General features: G+C 40.5%; 1 protein-coding gene across 1 annotated transcript in view; it reads right to left on the bottom strand.

The window, feature by feature from the left end:
* ZNF292 (zinc finger protein 292) overlaps nucleotides 1–14,756 on the bottom strand; it is a 61,067-nt gene extending 46,311 nt beyond the window's left edge. Inside the window, exon 1 of the mRNA XM_037894430.2 lies at nucleotides 14,431–14,756. Coding sequence (XP_037750358.1) covers nucleotides 14,431–14,592 — 162 coding nt within the window. The 5' untranslated portion in view covers nucleotides 14,593–14,756. The remainder of the gene's footprint in view (nucleotides 1–14,430) is intronic.
* Between the last annotated feature and the right edge of the window lie 4,669 nt (nucleotides 14,757–19,425).

Genomic DNA, 19,425 nt, shown 5'->3' with positions numbered 1-19,425 from the left:
CCTTCCCCCAAAAGTAAATAAAAAATGCAAACTGATAAAAACCACAAGCTATAACAAAAAAGCGGACGCTCCACCTTTAACTCATACAGTATTAAAAAACTCCAATAAAAGAAGGGCTTCAACATTTTGCAACCAATACAATTTGTTTTCTCAGGGCTGGTCCACACCACAGGCAGCTTACGTCAACCTAATTACGTCACTGTCTACACTACAGCCTTCCTCTTGCTGATGGTAGTACCCTACTACACCAACAACTCCAACTCCATGAGAGGCATAAAGATTACGTTGGTGTAATTAAGGCCACGCCCTGTACGTGTAGACACCGCGTTACCTACAATGGCTGTTGGATCTTGTCAATTTCATGGTAGGAGCCATGACAGCTTTATTTTTCATAGTGTCTTTCATAAAACTCACAGAACACTTAAGATTTGTGGAAGAAACTACAGGTAAAGACAGGGAAGCAAAGTCAATGAGAGTAATCATTAACTCCTCTCTCCTGGCTCATTCCAGAAACAAAAGAATAGCAGTTATCTAGCTCTGTTTGATGGTAATCCTCATAAAATCTGTCCACCTGCCCTAGTTACTGTGCATATTCACTAGCTAGATTTTCATTTCAATAGTTCCAGAAGATAATATGGCAGGTCTAGCTTCCCTCCTCCCTCCCCCAAAAAAGATTAATTGTTTAATAACCATCATCAGCATCAATTCACAGCTAAAGTTTTAAATTCCATACAAAAGACTACACTGGAAACACTAAGGCTCTGATCCTGCAAATGCTTATACCCAGCTCAACATGAAGCAATGGGAAGTGTCCCATTCATGTTCATGTGTCTTATATAGTTATATCATCTCTTTTTCTGTATGAGAGCATCCCACAACCATCAAAATGTTTATCCTCACATCATCCCTTTATGGTGGTACTATTATCCCCATTTTTCAGATGGGGAACTAAGGCAGAGGGAGACTAAAGATATGTCTACACCTCAAATTAAGGTGCAACAGTAGCACAGGTAGGCTCACTGCGCTAGTTTTAACATAGCCAGCATGGGCAAAATAGCAATAAAGATACAGCAGCATGAGCTGACGCTACAGTACAAGCCTACCAGGATATGACTGGCTATGACGCTGGTTGCTGGCCCACGCTGATGTCCATGCTGCCAAAATTTCACTACTACTGTTATCCACACTAGCTAGATTAAAGCAAGCATAGGTATGCCTATCTGCATTACAATTACAATTTAGTCTGCAGTGAAAACATACCCTAAAAAACTTGCTCATAGTTCCATGGAATCTGTGGAAGAGCAAGGAACTAGGGTTATGAAAGGGAATTTCAAATGGTTTGGAAACAGAAGTGGAAGAAAACAATTTTGGCATCGGGGCTGCTGTCATTCCCAGAGCAAGGCATGTGGACTGGAGGGAATGATGGTAAAAGACAAAGATGAGGAGAGGGAGGATTGAGTCTCTTGGTCTGTACATAGAAGGGAAGAGGCAAGATGTCAAATATTCCCATTTATGGGAAAGTGAACTGAGGGACTGGTCTTTGAGCTAAACATGGTGGGTGGTTTGTGAGTTTACAGCACTTACTAGAAATGTATGATACAGAAGGTTGGTGGATTTAAGAGGATTTCTAGCGTCTAGGTTGAGGATGGTCAGGAATATAGGGCAGGAATTTTGGTTAAATCCCCCTTTCTGAACTTGAGTGTCACAGCACTTGTTTTTTGTACCATTCATCTCAGACGTTGCACTCTCTATTACTACTTAGGTGATCCAATTAGAGTTAGAGTTCTTGAACCTAATCTTGCATGAAGTAGGACAAAGACATTTTTCTGCATCCCCAAGAATTAACTGTTCTAAGCAGCAATTTTTTAAAGCATTGAGAACCTGCTTCCCTAAACCTCACCCTGTTGCGACATTCTCTCTGTTTAGAAATGAGTAGCTGAAATCATGCATTGTTAGACTTAGGTGCTTATCTCCTTCAACTTTCAGTATCTTTTTTCCTGATCAGTTCAGTAGTGTAAACGTATTGGTATCTTTGCATCTTTCTGCTTTGGAATTTGAATCCATACCACTCCGACTGTAGGGATCTCTCGATTCAAGTTTTCATCTCAATAGTCTTCTTTCTTAAATCTTCCCTTCTGTGTAGTTTGTAGCCAGCTGTTATGGTATCTCATTGATTTTTTTAAATTCTACCATGTTTCAGAAATACCTATTATGTTAAACTCCTCCACTGCCAATCTATTTCACCTATTTTTGTTTAAGCATCTTGAATTGGTTTAACCAGTTTTCTTGGAGGTTTTTTTTTAAGTCTACTCTAAAACCATGTTATTTTTCTGGAGCTTTCTCATGATCTGAACCTTCCCATCTAAATCAGTTGTAATTTCTCCTCTATCCTTTACTAGAGGAAGAGACTCTTTGTATTAGACATTGAGAAGTGGTCCCTGTCTAACTATGAACTATAACCTATCAGCTTCCCCAAAACCTAAATTTAAATAATCTCCCCCAACCTTGTCAGCAAGGTTCTTCCTTGTCAGCAACCTCTTCCATCAGCAAATGATTCACACAAGTGTTAGTAATAAACATGGTCCATTTATTAACACATACAATAGGTAGTAGAACCTTGATCTCTTGGGATCCAGTAGCCCTCTGTCACTGACTCACTCACTATGTAGCTTAGGCAAATCACTTTCTCTGTGTCTCAGTTCCTCCCTTTAAAAAGCAAATATATGTGACACAGGGATATTATTATTTTGTATGCAACATTCCATCAGTAGTTATAGTATGATGGTTGCATGGAAAGCATCACAAAAAAGGTATATTCTGAAGACAGTGAGGTTGTAACGTGTCACTAAAGGACATAATTGAGCCTGCAAATCTTTATTATGGTTGGTGATGTACAAGATGGAAAGAGCCCAGCTTGAGGCTACAGTATTGACAGTGAGAAGACGACAATTTCACTTGCAAGATTTTAATCAATAAGAATGACTATGGAACCACTTTATTTATTTTTAATATTTGTAAAAAGGGGTCACTTTTCAGGATAACACCATATTTTAAAATCTTTGGAATACGGGAAGTTACATAGGGCATTTCAAAATTTTCCATGGAACATTCCACCCCCTCCACCCCTGGCCAAGATTCTTTTGCTTCTCATCAGCTCAACCCTGCACTTACGCGCACGCACACACTTCTACTTGGCTGGTCTATAAGCTTGAATCGTGATACATTTCTTCTCTCCCTTTCCTGATGCTGCACCCTGTCATCACCAGATAACACAAAGCTGTGTCTTCACACAGCACTGCGATCAGATAGTGACCACAAGAACTGAGAAACCCATATCACCTATTTTAATTTACTTTAATCATTAGGCACTCTAAATATATTTTTGAATTTGCCAAAACACTTTTGGGAGGTAGTATACTTGTTTTAAGGTTTATCTATTTATCATGCTCTCTTGATTCTCTCCATCACTTTGAAGCATGACAGGTCAAGAGAATCCTATGAGATTCCATTCTTAGGAGACACTTTCCCCTCAAATCCATATCATTCTTTTGGTACTATAAGTATTACAAAGTGAATTTTACAAGAATACAACAGCTGCCTGCAACATAGAGGACAGAACAGTGCTACAGAGTGCAGGGGTGGGTTTCTGAAAGGTTGAATTAATGTGGGGTGCTGCATGTAGCTGAAACATCTCACATAGATAATTTTGTTCCAGTACATTAAAGTTTTCATAATAGTAAATCCATTAGACCAACAATCAGAAGGACGACTTCATGCAGCCACACCTACTAGCAGTCATTGAAGTAGCTCTGCCAGAAGCTTTTGGCATTAAATGAATCTTCCTATGAGGGCAAGAGACTGTGCCAAGCTCAGATTGACCGACTTACATAACCAAGCAAGACTAACCATTAATGCTAACAATGAAATAGTTTGCCCAACTGACAATTCCTTACTATAATACATTTGTCATTCTCACACACAGGGAATGTATCAAACCAGAAATATAACTTCTAGGACACAGAGTTGGGTGGAAAGAGAGAATAGAATGAGAAGAAATGAAGAGACCGCAGAACCCAGTGACGAGAACCTACATCCACAAAGAAGACACTGAGTTAAAAATGTCTTAGAAAAGAAGTGGAGGAATCATAGAATTGTAGGACTAGAAGGGACCTCGAGAAATCATCTAGTTCAGTCCCCTGCACTCAAGGCAGCACTAAGTATTATCTAGATCATCCCTGATCATTGGTTGTCTAACCTGCTCTTAAAAATCTCCAATGATGGAGATTCCACAACCTCCTTAGGCAATTTATTGCCATGTTTAACCACCCTGATAGTTCGGAAGTTTTTCCTAATGTCCCGCTCTTGCTGCAATTTAAGCCCATTGCTTCTTGTCTTATCCCCAGAGGTTAACGAGAATGAAGTTTCCTTTCTCTTTGTAGCAACCTTCTATGTACTTGAAAACTGTCATCATGCCCACCCCCACAATCTTCTTTTCTCCAGATTGAACCATTATTTTCAATCTTCCTTCATAGGTCATGTTTTCTAGACCTTTAATCATTTTTGGTTACTCTCCTCTCGACTTTCTGCAATTGTCCACATTTTTCCTGAAATGTGGTGCCTGTAAATAGACACTAGGCTTCAGCTGAAGCCTAATCAGGGCAAAGTAGAGTGGAAGAACTACTTTTCATGTCTTGCTTACAACACACCTGCTAATACATACCAGAAGGATTTTTTTTTTTTTTTTTTTTTTTTTTTTTGCAACAGTGTTACTCTTGATTTCATATTTAGCTTGTATCTGAAGGTCATAGTGGATCATCTTTCTGCAGTACTCCTTCCTAGGCAGTCATTTCCCATTTTGTATGTGTGCAAGTGATTCTTCCTTCCTAGTGGAGTACTTTGCATTTGTCCTTATTGAATTTCATCCTATATACTTGAAACCATTTCTCCAGTTTGTCCAGATCATTTTGAATTTTAATTCCATCCTCCAAAGCACTTGCAACCCCCCCCCAGCTTGATATCGCCCGCAAACTTTATAAGTGTACTCTCCATCAATGATTTAGATAATGGCATAAAGATACTGAAAAGAACCAGACCCAGAACTGATCTCCATGGAACCGCACTCAATATGCCCTTCCAGCTTGACTGAGAACCACTGATAACTAGACACTGTTTCTCTGGAAACATTTTCCCAACCAGTTATGCACCTACCTTATAGTAGCTCCATCTAGGTTGTATTTCCTTAGTTTGTTTATGAGAAGGTCATACGAGACAGTATCAAGAGAAGGTCATACGAGACAGTATCAAAAGCCTTACTAAAGTCAAGGTATACCACATCTACCACTTGCCCCCATCCATAAAGCTTGTTACCCTGTCAAAGAAACCCATTAGGTTGGTTTGACATGATTTGTTCTTGACAAATCCATGCTGACTGGGACTTATCACCTTATTATCTTCTCTGTTTGCAAACTGATTGCTTAATTATTTGCTCCATTATCTTTCCAGGTACTGAAGTTAAGCTGACTGGTTAGTATTTCCCCCAGGTTGTTCTTGTTTCCTTTAATAGACTGGCACTATATTTGCCCTTTTCTAGTCCTCTGGAATCTCTTCCGTGACTTTTCAGAGATAATCGCTAATGGCTCAGCTATCTCCTCAGTCAACTCTTTGAGCATTCTAGGATGTATTTCATCAGGTTCTAGTTACCTGAAGACATCTAACTTGTCTAAGTAATTTTTAACTTGCTCTTTCCCTATTTTAGCCTCTGATCCTACATCTCATTTTCACTGGTATTCACTATGTTAGACATCTAATTACTACTAACCTTTTTCGTGAAAACAAACAAGGTAATTGCCCAAATTCTCTGACCATTTACCACAGAGAGCTCTATTTTCTTTGGCCATGAAGCTGAAATTGATCTTGAGTAAGCCTTCAGTAGCAAATTTTACCTGATTTCCTGTATGCTCCAATAACAATGGTTCCGACCAATCTTAATAGGATAGCATTTTGTGTCGTCTTTTTACTTTTCTGCATATGCTGCAAATATGTTTCTAAATGCTTTTGTTCTACCAAGTAATATCTGATAATTAGGACTGTCAATTAATTGCAGTTAACTCACATGATTAACTCAAAAAAATTAATCGTGATTAATCGCAGTTTTAATCACAAAGTTAAACAATAGAATACAAATTGAAATTTATTAAATATTTTTGGATATTTTTCTACATTTTCATATCTATTGTATTCTGTGTTGTAATTGAAATCAAAGTGTATATTTTTTTATTACAAATATTTGCACTGTAAAAACGATAAATAGTATTTTTCAATTCACCTCATACAAGTACTGTAGTGCAATCTCTTTTTCGTGAAAGTGCAACTTAGAATGTGGATTTTTTTGGTTACATAACTGTACTCAAAAAACAAAACAATATAAAACTTCAGCATCTACAAATCCACTCAGTCCTACTTCTTGTTCAGCCAATCGCTCAGAAAAACAAGTTTGTTTACATTTACAGGAAATAATGCTGCCCACTTATTTACAATGTCCCCTGAAAGTGAGAACAGGCATTCGCATGGTACTTTTGTAGCCGGCATTGCAAGGTATTTACTTGCCAGACACGCTAAACATTCTATGCCCCTTCGTGCTTCGGCCACCATTCCAGAGGACATGCATCCATGTTGATGCTGCTCGTTTAATTAATGCTTTTTTTTTTTAAAATTAGTGACTGAACTCCATGTCTCCTTGCTGTTTTACCCACATTCTGCCAGATATTTCATTCGTCGGTCTGCACTGCTTTGGACTGTTATCGAGTAGAACCCATCATCAGCATGGACGCCTATCCCCTGGAACAGTGGCTGAAGCAAGAAGGGACACATGAATCTTTAGCGCATCTGGCATGTAAATATCTTGCGATGCCGGCTACAACAGTGCCATGAGAATGCCTGTGCTCACTTCCAGGTGACATTGTAAATAAGTGGGCAGCATTATCTCCCATAAAAGTAAACAAACTTGTTTGCCTGAGCGACTAGCTGAACAAGAAATAGGACTGAGTGGACTTGTAGGCTCTAAAATTTTACATGGTTTTATTTTTGAATGCAGGTTTGTTTTTTTAAAAACATAATTCTACATTTGTAAGGTCAACTTTCATGATAAAGAGACTGCACTACAGTACTTGTATTAGGTGAATTGAAAAATACTACTTCTTTTGTTTTTTTACAGTGCAAATACTTGTAATCAAAAATAAATATAAAGTGAGCACTATACACTTTGTATTCTGTGTTGTAGTTGAAATCAATATATTTGAAAATGTAGAAAACATCCAAAAATATTTAAATATTGGTATTCTATTATTACCAGTACAATTAAGCGGGATTAATTTTTTTAAGCATGCAATCACAATTAATTTTTTTTATTGTTTGACAGCCTTACCGATAACTCCTTTCACATCCAGGCAATGTATTTTGAACACTTAGGGTCAGAGCGTTTCAGAAATAAAGGTGTTAAGGAGAGGTCTTTATGAATGTGATAAGGGAAGAAAACTTAAAGAGGAGTTCTGATATAGCCTGACCACTTTGTGAGGAAACAAAAAGCCACATAATGGTTTTGATGGACAGTGTATTAACATCAACTACTCAACATATGAAGGCCAAGAACATAACAGGGAAATGGTAGACACTGGTTCAAAGGTTGATTCCATATGACCTACACTAAAAGTCAAGTTCTAGCTGCTAACTGGGACTTCAGTCTGCAGATGGAGTTTGACCACTGCTTTAGGCTGTGTCTACATTAGAGATCTTAGAGCAACACAGCTATGCCGCTGAAAGGTCTCCCATGTAGCCGCTCTATGATGACGGGAGAGAGCTCTCCCATCAGCATAATTAAACCATAATTAAACCTAATGGGCGTTGGTAGCTATGCTGGCGGGACAGTGTTTTTTTCCCCCCCACACCTCTGACCGACAAAAGTTTTACTAACAAAAGAGCTAGTATAGACATAGCCTATGTGAAGCTGATGACATGAGGATGTGATGCTAGGGCACCCTTCTTTCCAGAAAGCTTAAGAGTCCCATGAGCTGTTCTGTAACCATGCAAGGAGCTTATACAGAAGTCTTGAATAAAAAACTGTCAAAGAAGTTGCAGCATGGTTTGAGAAATTAGCCCATGCTTGCAGCACCATTTCTGAAGGTACGCCATATTCTTATGGAATGAGAAGTCTACAAATTGAGTATCTGAATTTTGGAAAGTTAAGGATCTTTGATTCTAGTCTGAATTTCATAGGATTCCAGCATCTGATTGGATCTTGAGTCAGAATACTGACAAGAACGTAGAATCCAAGGAAGCAAGCTGACATCTTTAAGAGTCAGATGAATAAAAAGCTTACAAGGCATTATCACAGAAATATTCTGATCCCATCCAGCTTGATCTTTTACGCTACCTGATCAGGGAGGGGGAAGGAATGCACTAGGTGGTCAGAACATTTAAATAACGTATGTTTTCCATGCTCTCTTTTCCCATAATCTGACATGTAAAAATCTGGTTATTTATTGTTGATTGAGGGAAACTGATCTGTGCTCATTTGCTATTCCCACTCTTGAGGGAAAATGCACAGTGACTGCCACCAGACTGAAATGTTGAGTTTGCCCTATATGTAAGCGGCTATTATTTATTTGTATTACAATGGTGCTCAGAGGTTCCAATCAAAATCAGGGCCCTAGTGTGCTAGACACTGTACAAAAAACAGGTCTTTACCCAAAGACTTTACAGTTTATCAAGAACTTCCATTGTTCAGCCCATTTTCGGAGAGACAGTTTTTGTTTAAAGATCTGTGTTTCGAGTATCCTACCCTCAACCCCAATTTATGTAGACTATTGTTGTCCAACTGTCTCACCTTCTTGAGTTTTCAATTTGGTTAACCAAAGATATTGTTTTTCCAGATAGCTCTGAATTTCAAACAGGTCATTTTCATCCTCCTTTCTGGGGCAGATAGGTTTGTGTGGGTTATCTGTGCTCCCCAGTCTGTCACACAGGCATTCATGAATGTTCACACCACTGATGCCAGTCTGAGGAATCGTGATGTTACAATATATGGACTCCTATAGGTGATCCCAGTTTCACAGAAGCAATGCTTGGACGTTTCATGTAGAATTGGAGCTCTTGATTCCCGCCCCCCCAAGAAAGAGCAGAACTGTACTTTTGTTTGTACAGAGAGGCAGAATACTGAGGAGGAAGAGAACAGAATGCTGTCAGTTAGGCATTGGGCACCAGCCAAAAAGGTTATTTGGATTGTTCTGGCCCAGATGTGAAATGCTATTTTAGTCTGTTCCCAGTGGATAAGTTTGCAAATAACTGGAAAACAATGCCAGTAAGCCACAGAAAATCTACCTGGCAAAAGGAAGATCAGATGGAGGTCAGTTCCAAGTCTTGCCTTAGTATGGCATAGCATATTCAGAGTAAAGTATAGCTTATGTAAGGTATGTTTGGATAAACTATTTGGTACAGCAAAACTTGAGGATACTTTTTGTGAATGCTGACATATATACATCTGAAAAACAAATTGCCATGAAGGGCAGAAATAGATTTGATGGCATAATGGAAAGACATTAAAGTATGATTAGAATGGCAACTTAATGGGGATCTTTTTTAGTTATGGTCAGCAGCATGTTCTTACTTAACAAATCTTGCTCCTTGTGTATTTATGCCAAGTCACATTTGCTTACTTTAATAATTAAAGTCTTCATTATTAATAATATTGTAGTACTGCCTAGTGGTCCCAATCAGGGACCATTTCCAAAAGAGCATGTTAAACATGATTGTTAGTGTGACTGTGGTTAACCCTGACCAGCTAACATGTTTTTCTAACATGATGCATTTCCCAGTATAATCAAGATCTAACCTTTGTAAATCCTTGGGACAGGGATGCTCTTTGTTATGGGTTTATACAGTACCTAGCACAGTGGGTTTCCAGTCCCTGACTGAGACCTTTAGGCACAACTGTAGTCTACTAATATCTAAAGTTATTATTTTTAAAGCAAGCAGATATGACTCAAAATACACAGAGGGAGCAGATATGAAAAAATGGAAAAGCATTTTATAGTAACAGGTATTTTTCTGACTAACTATACTTAAAAAACCTCATTCACTGGCTCTTCTAATCCTACTTTAATGATTTTGCAACTCTTCTATCAATGCTAGGGAGCCTCCAAGGTTAATCACAACTAGCTAACTTTAAAAAAAAAAGATTGTTCTTGTCCACACTAAAGAGAAAATCACATTTAGCATTTTTATACCTATATGCATTTTCCCAGTACAAACAAAGCCACTGTGACAAGAAACAACAGGTAGACAGGATAAAAACCATGTTGGTATGCAGCAAATTTTCGGAGACTGACTATACACAATTTAGCTCCCTATTTGCTTAGCTGTTAACAGCTGGCAATGTTCTGTAGGCAGTGCAGCAGAAGACACTCTTACAAGAGAATAGAAGGAGCTTTATACCACACAAAAGGGGCAACATAGGAGAAATAAGGTGTGGGGGAAGTGGACTAGTTGGTGAGTTTAAGGCTGGATATTAGTGGAGTGAAGGCAATAAAAAGCCTGATAGGTAGAGTGGAGCTAAACAGTGAAGGACATTAAAAGTAAGGACAAGACATCTATATATGATGCAGTAGGAAGGAAGCAGCAGATGGATGAGGGGAGGAAGGTGTCACAAAGCAAACAGTTGGAAGAGAGGATATGGCAGCCCCATTTTCAACTGACTTAATGGATGCAAAGTTACAGTAGTCAAGGCCCAAGAAGAGGAGATTATAGTAGTTAATATGCAATATGTTAAGGGCCTGGCTTAGAGCTCTGGTAGTCTGGTCAGTGCTGTACTGGCTCTACACTGTTCCAGAACAGTGAGTTGAATTTTTTAAAATTAAATATTATCAAAATTATGAATCAAATCAAAGTTTGAAAATATTAATCAGTGGCAAGGAGGACAGTTTCTCTGGACAGTTATCCATTCTAAACCATCAGTTACTGTAGAATCTTTGTTTTCATTGAAAAGAACCTTCAAAAAAGTGAACCAACACAGATCTGTCTTCCTGAGTCTGCATACAGATCACTCTAGTGCCTCTGCTACTGGTCATAGCTTTACCAAACAGCTTGAGTAGTTTGCTTAGTGTAAGTGACAAGGGACTAGTCACTTTCACTACTAATATTCAGACCCTGCAGGCAGCAGTGAGATGACAAAATCTTGTCAGTATAACTTCCCTGGTGCTTGTGAAGTGTACGACCAGCAACAGAAGCATGCTGGAAGTAGTTGGAAGTAGATCCAACTAGAGGATAAAATAAGTATATTTATATGGATGAAAACATCTACAGTTTCGTTTCATAAAAAAAGCATAAATCAGCCTCTAATTGTCAAAGACTAGAAAAAAAAAATCTTCCCTGTAGCCTGGTTGTTCTATAAGTTTTCTTACACCTTCCTCTAAATCACCTGGCACTAGCTACTGCCAGACACATGATATTAGACTAGAAGGACCACTGGCCTGATGTGATATGGCAATTCCTGTGTTCCTAAAAAGAGAAGCCGGAGAAGTAGAAACAGTTTTCCTATCCACCAACCCACAGGCTTAGAGAGATGCTTGAGGGGCTTCAAATTTAAACAACTACTAGCCAGAGACAGACATGAAAGATGGAGCCCGGAAGCAATAGGCAGAGGCAGCAGCTTGGTAAGTACTCCAGTAGACCCACCTCTTCTCAGAAACTGTGGTTACAGTTGGACTTCCACATGTAACAGTCCGTTGAGACTAGGCCTCTGGCTATTAGGTTTAGTTCTTAGAAAGCAAGTACCTAGTCTGTCTTTCAAGTCCATTACTAAACCTTAATTGCAATATCTGTTTTACAGGTGATTATTCAGAAGCCAAAGAAATACAGCATGTCTTTTAGACACTGAGTTGCAATTAAGAAAGTCACTATACATGCAATCTGAACAAATGTTGATGTGGAATCAATGAGAGTAAAACTGAATCCTGTTACACCAGCTGTACAGTGATAGTATAAAGTAACTGCACTTTTCTGGGAACTATGCAGAATAATAAGGTACTGTCTAATATCCCATGTATGTTTTTCTAAGAATGATTAAAACATGTAAAGTCTATGCAACAATGAAAATTGAATACACACATGTTTACCTTACGTGTATAATGAAAACTGTATGAAACTACAACAAAACTGAATTTACATTTTGTTTCACTCTTACAGGATAAGTAAACAACTCTGGAATAAAGCTATCCTATTTTTTCCAGGTACAAGCAAACATATTTTTAAGACTTACGATAGATACCTGAACTGTTTCAGAAGGGAATTTTCAAATCAACTAAGGGATTAGCTGTACAACTTCTAGGAAGTTAACACTACTTAAGTGGCTAAATCCCTTATTCAGCTTGGAACCTCAAAGTCTACTATGAATTAATGCACATTTTATAGCTACACTTTAAGAAGTGTAAAGGTACATTTATTTCTCAAGTGGTGTTCCAACACCTACAATTTCTTAAGTTTGTCATAGTTCCCCATCACAATTAATGCTACCCACCTCATTTTATACCAATTAAATACTGACATTATCTACGCATCTGTTCAACTTTACCTGTTTGTTCAAATTCAACTGTTGCTATCTAACAGAATAAAAGTTTTGATACTGTAGTTTTTAATCTTGACATTCTCTTGCATTTTCCATGCGTAGTAAATTGTACTGTGATAGTCAAAACATTTTTTCAGCACTGCTTTTCAGACTTTGCATAGAATTAAGGTTGCAAGTTTTGAATACGCAGTCAAATTTTCTAATGTTTTTGCATATACAAATAACCAACTGACTTTAAAAATCAAGGTAGAAGTTGTCTTTGAAGTATCACTAAAAATATGGATTCCATGGGTAGACTTCCAGTGATGTAGATTTTCTACACCACCATTAACACCCACTGTCACCCAATGCAAACGGCCAATCTTACTATTTGAACCATAACCATTAATATGAAGTAACTCCACAACAGAGAGCACTACACATTTAGGCATCAGCAGAACTGTAGGTATTATAGGCGTGGAGTTCAACAGTAGATAAAGAGATGGAAAATTTGTTGCTTAGCTGGTGAAAAGCTATGTTACAGATTTTTTTTTTTAAATATGTGTTTCTTTGGCACTGGCAAAGACTTCAGTATCTTCAAATTCAGTTGTTTAAAGTAACATTGAATCATCGTGCTTTTCACCCACTGGCATTATGAATCTGATCCATGCCCTCTGTAGGGCCATCACAACTGATGCAACCTTTTCGTAGTAGGAGAGTTAACTTTAAAATCTCTCTCTCTCTCTCTATCTCTTCCAGTGATACCTGATACTAAGATGTTAAAAAGAGTAGGAAAAAAGCAAAGAAAACGTGTGGAATTTTTGCAAGACAGAAGAGACCTAGGTTAGGAATTTACACACACACTATGGTGGATGGGGTTGTGCATGTAAAAAGCTCTCACTGGAACTGGAAGTTCTTTAACCTGCAAGAATTCTGCAGACAAGCATTTTTTGTATGTTTCTGGTGCCTAACAGTTTAGGAACATTTTATTGTTTAGCTGAATAAACATTTGCACTCTTTAGTTGAGATGGGACAGAAGGTAAGCGAAATATTCAATATGATTTACACATAGTCCCCTATCTCCTGTAAGACAATTATAACTGCAGAGTTATGCCACGGGAAACGCTTTTCCCTGCCCCAATTAGATATCGATGGTGATACTGACAACGGGGCTCCGACAGTCCCCCAGCCCGTCACTACAATGTGATTCCGTTGGGCGTGAGGAAGGAGGGGAGCAGCGCAGCCTCACAGGAGGCCGAGCGCACCCTTCTCCCCACGGCGGGTCAGGCCCAGCGGCGGCGGCGGACAATAACGGAAGGCCCGGGGCGGTGCCGGACTCTCCGCACAGCCGTCCCGCACTCCGGAGCGGGCGCGGAGTGTAAACAGGGCCGCGGAACGGAGTCTCAGCTCCTCCCCCAGGCTCGCGAGCCCTCCTGGGGCGGGGGGGGGAGGCCCTCACCGCCCTGCTCCCAGGACCGCTAGCGCCGCCGCCAGGAACAAAGGCCCTTCAGAGCCGAGGCGACACCAGCCCGCAAAGCACAACAAAGGGGCCCAGAGACCGCGAGCGGGCGAGGGGAGGGATTACGGGCCGCGAGCAGCTCCCAGGGCGGGGGGGCGGGCCGCCTAATCCGAGCCTACAATGAGCGGCAGCCTCCCGCGGCACCACTGCCCCGGCCCGCGCCAGCCGGGGCCAACTCGGAGCGGAGCTAACCGCCGCCGAGCTGCTGCCTCCTCCCGCGCGCGCGGCGGGGGCGGCGCCGCTCCCGCCCCCCGCTCTCACACACACACACACACGGACCGGGGGGGAGGGGGAAGAGGGCGGGAGGCGGCCTGACCTGGCACAGCTGCTGACAGTACTCGGTGGCCGCCTCCACGGCCGGCTCCGCGCTCTCCCGGAGCCCGCTCTCCAGCTCCAGCAGCCGCTCCCGCAGGCGCTGCAGCTCTAGGAGGCCGCCGCCGAGGCTACCGCTCTCCTGCTCGGCCTCCTCATCCGCCATCTTCACACCCCGCTCCGTCGCGTACGCAACCCCCCTCTCTCGCCCCCGTCCTTCGCCGCTCAGGTCACGTGATTACACAATGCCACGTTCCGGGGAGGGGTCACGTGCGGAGGAGAGGCAGGAGCGCGCGCTCCCTCGCCCACTGCCGAAGGCTTTGGTTGGGAGGAGTGGCCATTCTGTCACATGACGCGACGGCGCGCGCCCATGGGACAGGAGCTGCGTCGCCGTCACGTGGTCCTTCTCCGATGGGTTTTTTGGCGGCAAATAGAGAAGGCGAAGCTCAATTCCCGTCTGGTTGCCTTTGCGGTGCCCTGGGTCACGAGACGTGCTGGTGGGTAGGCGGGGTAGGAGCCTGGCGCTGATCTAGGCAGCTGTGGAGCCTCCCTCCCGTCTCAGAGCAGCTTGGTCTAGAGGCCAGGGGCCAGGAAACCTCAGTGTCATTCCTCGCACCACTGCCATGTGGGAGGCATAAAACAAATGAAGCTGGACTCAAGGGCTTCCTGGGTCTGATCTGCCACCTTCCCCCAGTCTCCACTGTGAAGGGCAGGATATGGGAGGCTGATAAGATTTCTTTGCAGCCTGTCGAGACAGCCCCCATCTCTCTAGTCTTCCTTTGTTCTAGGGTACTCAATAATCGATTTCTTTGCCGTCTCCCTAAACAGGCTTTATCATGGTCTTTCTGTTCTATTCTGGTACTTATGCCATCTTCACCAGTGTGGTAATTGGGCACCCTCCAAACTGCGCTGCGTGACATGACTAACTTTTATTATGTGAGACTGTCTCTTTTCTGTCCACAGAGGAGAATTTTGTGGGTTTATTTAAAATATGTTGTATTTATCTAGTTTATCACTGCTGTACTATATATGTTTATTATTGACGGCAAAAAACACACGTCGTGCTTAGAACAGCCCCATGAGTTGGTTCTTGTATCCTGTGGAAGTTCATTCCACAGCCTTGGGTCAGCTCCCAAAAAAGCACCATCTCCTGCATCAAAGAGCATTACCATTATGGCGGTCAGCTACAATGTGTCTTAGAAGTGGAATTGTTGACCACAGTTCTCATCTCAGGAGATCTTTTTGGTATCCTGGCTCCAGACCATAGAGTACCTTGAAGATAAGGACTGAGACCTTGAATTTGACTTGATATCCTATGGGAAGCCAGTAAAAAGAAGCAAGGGCAGGGTTAATTTTGTCCTAGTAATCCATGCTGCAGAGAAGATGTGCTGCTGTGTTGGAGTTTCCTAAGAACTGATGGCTTTGTGTCTGTGGATGTTGCATTGCAGTAGTTCATCCAGGAGTTGATGAAGGTGTGTATTACTGAAGTCTGGTCACCATCTGTCAGGAAGTGATGAAACCTACTATCCAACCAGAGATGGTAGTGATGGTGTTACTTACAGGTTCTGCTGTTTGTCAGCAAGAAATTCAGGAACACACCTAAACTGTGGATTGATTTAACCAATTATGGGTATATATTTTCAACCCAAGGAGACTGCTCTGCTCTGTATCTACAAGCTCCTCAAAGTGTTTCCCTATGCTCACCAAGCTGTTTTTCACTCATGGGCTGATCTTGGCCAAGCACTGCACCAGTTTGGCAACAGTTGTGTTATCATGAAAAATAGAGCTACAGTCTATGTGTCCTTTGCACATGTATTTGTCCTTTGCACATGGATGGCATTTGAGTCTGTCTTACCAATTCTCCTTAGTGGCTGCATGTACATGTTGAATAGGATCAGTAAGAAAATTGATGCTTGTAGGATTGCACAGATGATGGGTGGAGGTGGAGACTTTCACAGTGGCAGCACTGAAAAGGCGAGATTGTGGAGATAGACCCAAGAGCCTAGAAAATTCCATGATAGCCTCAGTCTCTGGCCAAACAATTCAGGTTAGACAGGTATGTCTCCAGCTTCACAGAACAGGCAAACACCCTGTCCACCACTCTGGGGCCTGATTCCTTTTAAGTCTTCCATTTCTCTATTTATTTTATTTCTAAATGAAAAACCCACTTCTCACTGTCTTCTACCATATTCAGGAGCACACTTCTCTAGTTCCATCTTTTCACATCTCAGCCTCAACACAGTACCAGAAAAATCAAACAGTTGTGCAACTCCCTGGGAATCAGGCACACGGATACATCTTCACAACCGAAAGTGACTACCCACCACCCACAACATCAATATTAACAGAAAGAAGCAAACACTGGAAACATCTGCCTACACAGTGTGACATTTGGTATTTCTACTAAGTTATTCATGCATCAGTATTAGTCCAAATATTTTCCCCTGGTGTGCTTCACTGGATAATTCTCTGCAATTATTTATTTTGCTATTTATAATTATTTTCACTTAGGGATGGAACCATGTAAGCCAATTTCATATTCTTAGCCCATCGTTGTTCTGTGTTGCTGTCTTGCTTCCTCCTTTTTCAGGGGTTTTCTGAGTTGAGCCCAGCCCAAGGAGCAAGGAGAAACTGGAAAATCTACTGTCTTGCTTTTACAAAATAACGTTGTTTCTCAGAGACTTTAGAGTTGAGTTTGTTTTGTTCTCATTTAGATCAGGCTGAGGGAAGCCTGTCCTGAGATTGTTTTATTTCTATTTGTGCAAGGCTGCAGAAAGCTGGAACATTACTCCTTTCAGCCAGGCTCCAAAAGACAGTGATCCTAACCCTTAGGGTTAGGCAGTGTCCTGTTACACTGTCGTCATCTACATACTCACTAGTCGCTGTTTCTCACCAGTTACAGAATTCTCTGTCCTGCTTGCCTAATTCATTTCTCTGTCTGTCTCTCTCATGCAAACACACGTACATGCCACATCCACCAATTTTTAAATTTTCTATGGACCGGAACTGAGTGATGGTCATATTTCTGTCAGATATGTTATGTTGTTATGTGAAAATTGTTGATTTTGTCAAGTGTAATATGAATTGAGGGGCACTTTATTTTACAGAATGCTCTACCTTTATATTATAGCATTATATACTACGTGCCAGAAACAGAAAACCACATATAATTGTCTAAGCACTGAATAATAAAAGATACAGAAGAAAAAATTGCAGACAAAGTAGAACTAATTTTCTTTGTATTTTAAATGTTCTGTTCAGACTGTGGCTTTCAGTTAATATTTCTGTTTCTCCCAGCTTGTAAACACAAATCCATTTTTTCTTTCAAAAAAGATGAAGGTGCGATTCCCAGCAGGATTTTTTTTTTTCTCACTCCACAGTGAACTTAGAAAGAGGAGCAATTTCCCATCTCCTGTGCAATTATTTCAGTCTCACTGGCTTTTAGACCCTAATCCTTCATTTATGCACATGGTTAACTTTACACACATGAGTAGCTGGGTTCAATGGAACTATTAACATGGGTAAAGTTAAGTTTGAATTTAAGTGTCTGAAGGATTGACCTTAGTTTCTATATTGTCTGCACCCATATGTAGTTTTTCCTTAGTGCTCCATTCTGCCTCATGTGCATATGGTAACATTGAACATATCAGATTCCTGAAAAGCTGGATGTTACATATCAGTCAACAATCATGATTCTGATAAATTTCAAATTGTTGCTACATTACCGAGTGGAGGAAAGCAACAAGGAAGAAAACTTGGGCGGCGGCGGGGGGGGGGGGGGGGAGAAATAAATGCTCTTGTCAAGAGTGAGCAATAAATTGCTCAAAAGCACAGAACTCACAATTAAATTGTGAGTTATGGCAACCCTATTAGGCATGCGCACTGAAATAAGACTCAAATTAACTCTTGTTGGGGGTTTTGTTTTTTGGTCTCATCCTACCTTCCATTTTTCTGGATCATTAAAAGTTGCAGTATTATTTTCTCAGCAGTTTGGGGATTTTTGAGGTTGGCCTGTGTCATAATTGGGACAACTAAAAAGAAAAGAAGACCAAAGAAGTAGTTTGCAAATTTTAATATATACAAGTCAGCAGCTCTGACAACATGAATTCTAGAGAATAAGCTTGCCAAACCACTGATAACTGCTTATGGAAAATTGAGGTATCGGTATACTAGGTAAAAACAAATGTGGTGCTCATCTTAAAAAAAATGAAAAAAGAGTGATCCTGACACTCTGAATGCAACATTTTGATTAATGCAACATTACACTATAGGGTTAGATCCTAATTTGGTTTAAATCAGTGTAGATTTGTTGACTTCAATTAAACTATGCCAGTTTATGCCTGCTTATAATATTTTGTCACAATGTAATATCTTTCTCTGATTGCATGGGTATATCCTGTAGGCAACAGCAGTTCTGTAAATGAGTAGATATTCAAGAACCAACTTTCCTTGTGATATGCACAGTTTTTAAAAAGAATTGCTCCACAACCAACAATAAACATTTTCAAAGATTTAATTGCTTATTCTGACTGGTAAAGATAATTGGTAGGATTTCCTTAATAGCACTGTCATGTGACTCCCAACAATATTGCAATATGCCATAATAAAGATGAGGATTATTATCAGACAAAATAGATGGGAGATTATTGCTAGAAAGCAGTAATACAGAGGATCCGGGTAAGGACAGTTGACAGTAATGAGACATGAGCTCAAAATGAAAAAATGTGAATGCAGTACAGGAATATGTTGTATAAAATAGTATATATATTAAAGTATACTATTTATTTAGAAAAAAGAACAGGAGTACTTGTGGCACCTTAGGGACTAACAAATTTATTTGAGCATAAGCTTTCGTGTAATATGTGTAATGACCCAGCCACTCCCAGTCTCTATTCAAACCCAAGTTAATGGTATCTAGTTTGTATATTAATTCAAGCTCAGCAGTTTCTCGTTGGAGTCTGTTTTTTAAGCTTTTCTGTTGCAAAATTGCCACCTTTAA

This window comes from Chelonia mydas, chromosome 3 (assembly GCF_015237465.2).
Source record: "Chelonia mydas isolate rCheMyd1 chromosome 3, rCheMyd1.pri.v2, whole genome shotgun sequence".
Taxonomy (NCBI): Eukaryota; Metazoa; Chordata; order Testudines; family Cheloniidae; genus Chelonia; species Chelonia mydas.
This window is presented reverse-complemented; position numbering and strand designations above follow the sequence as displayed.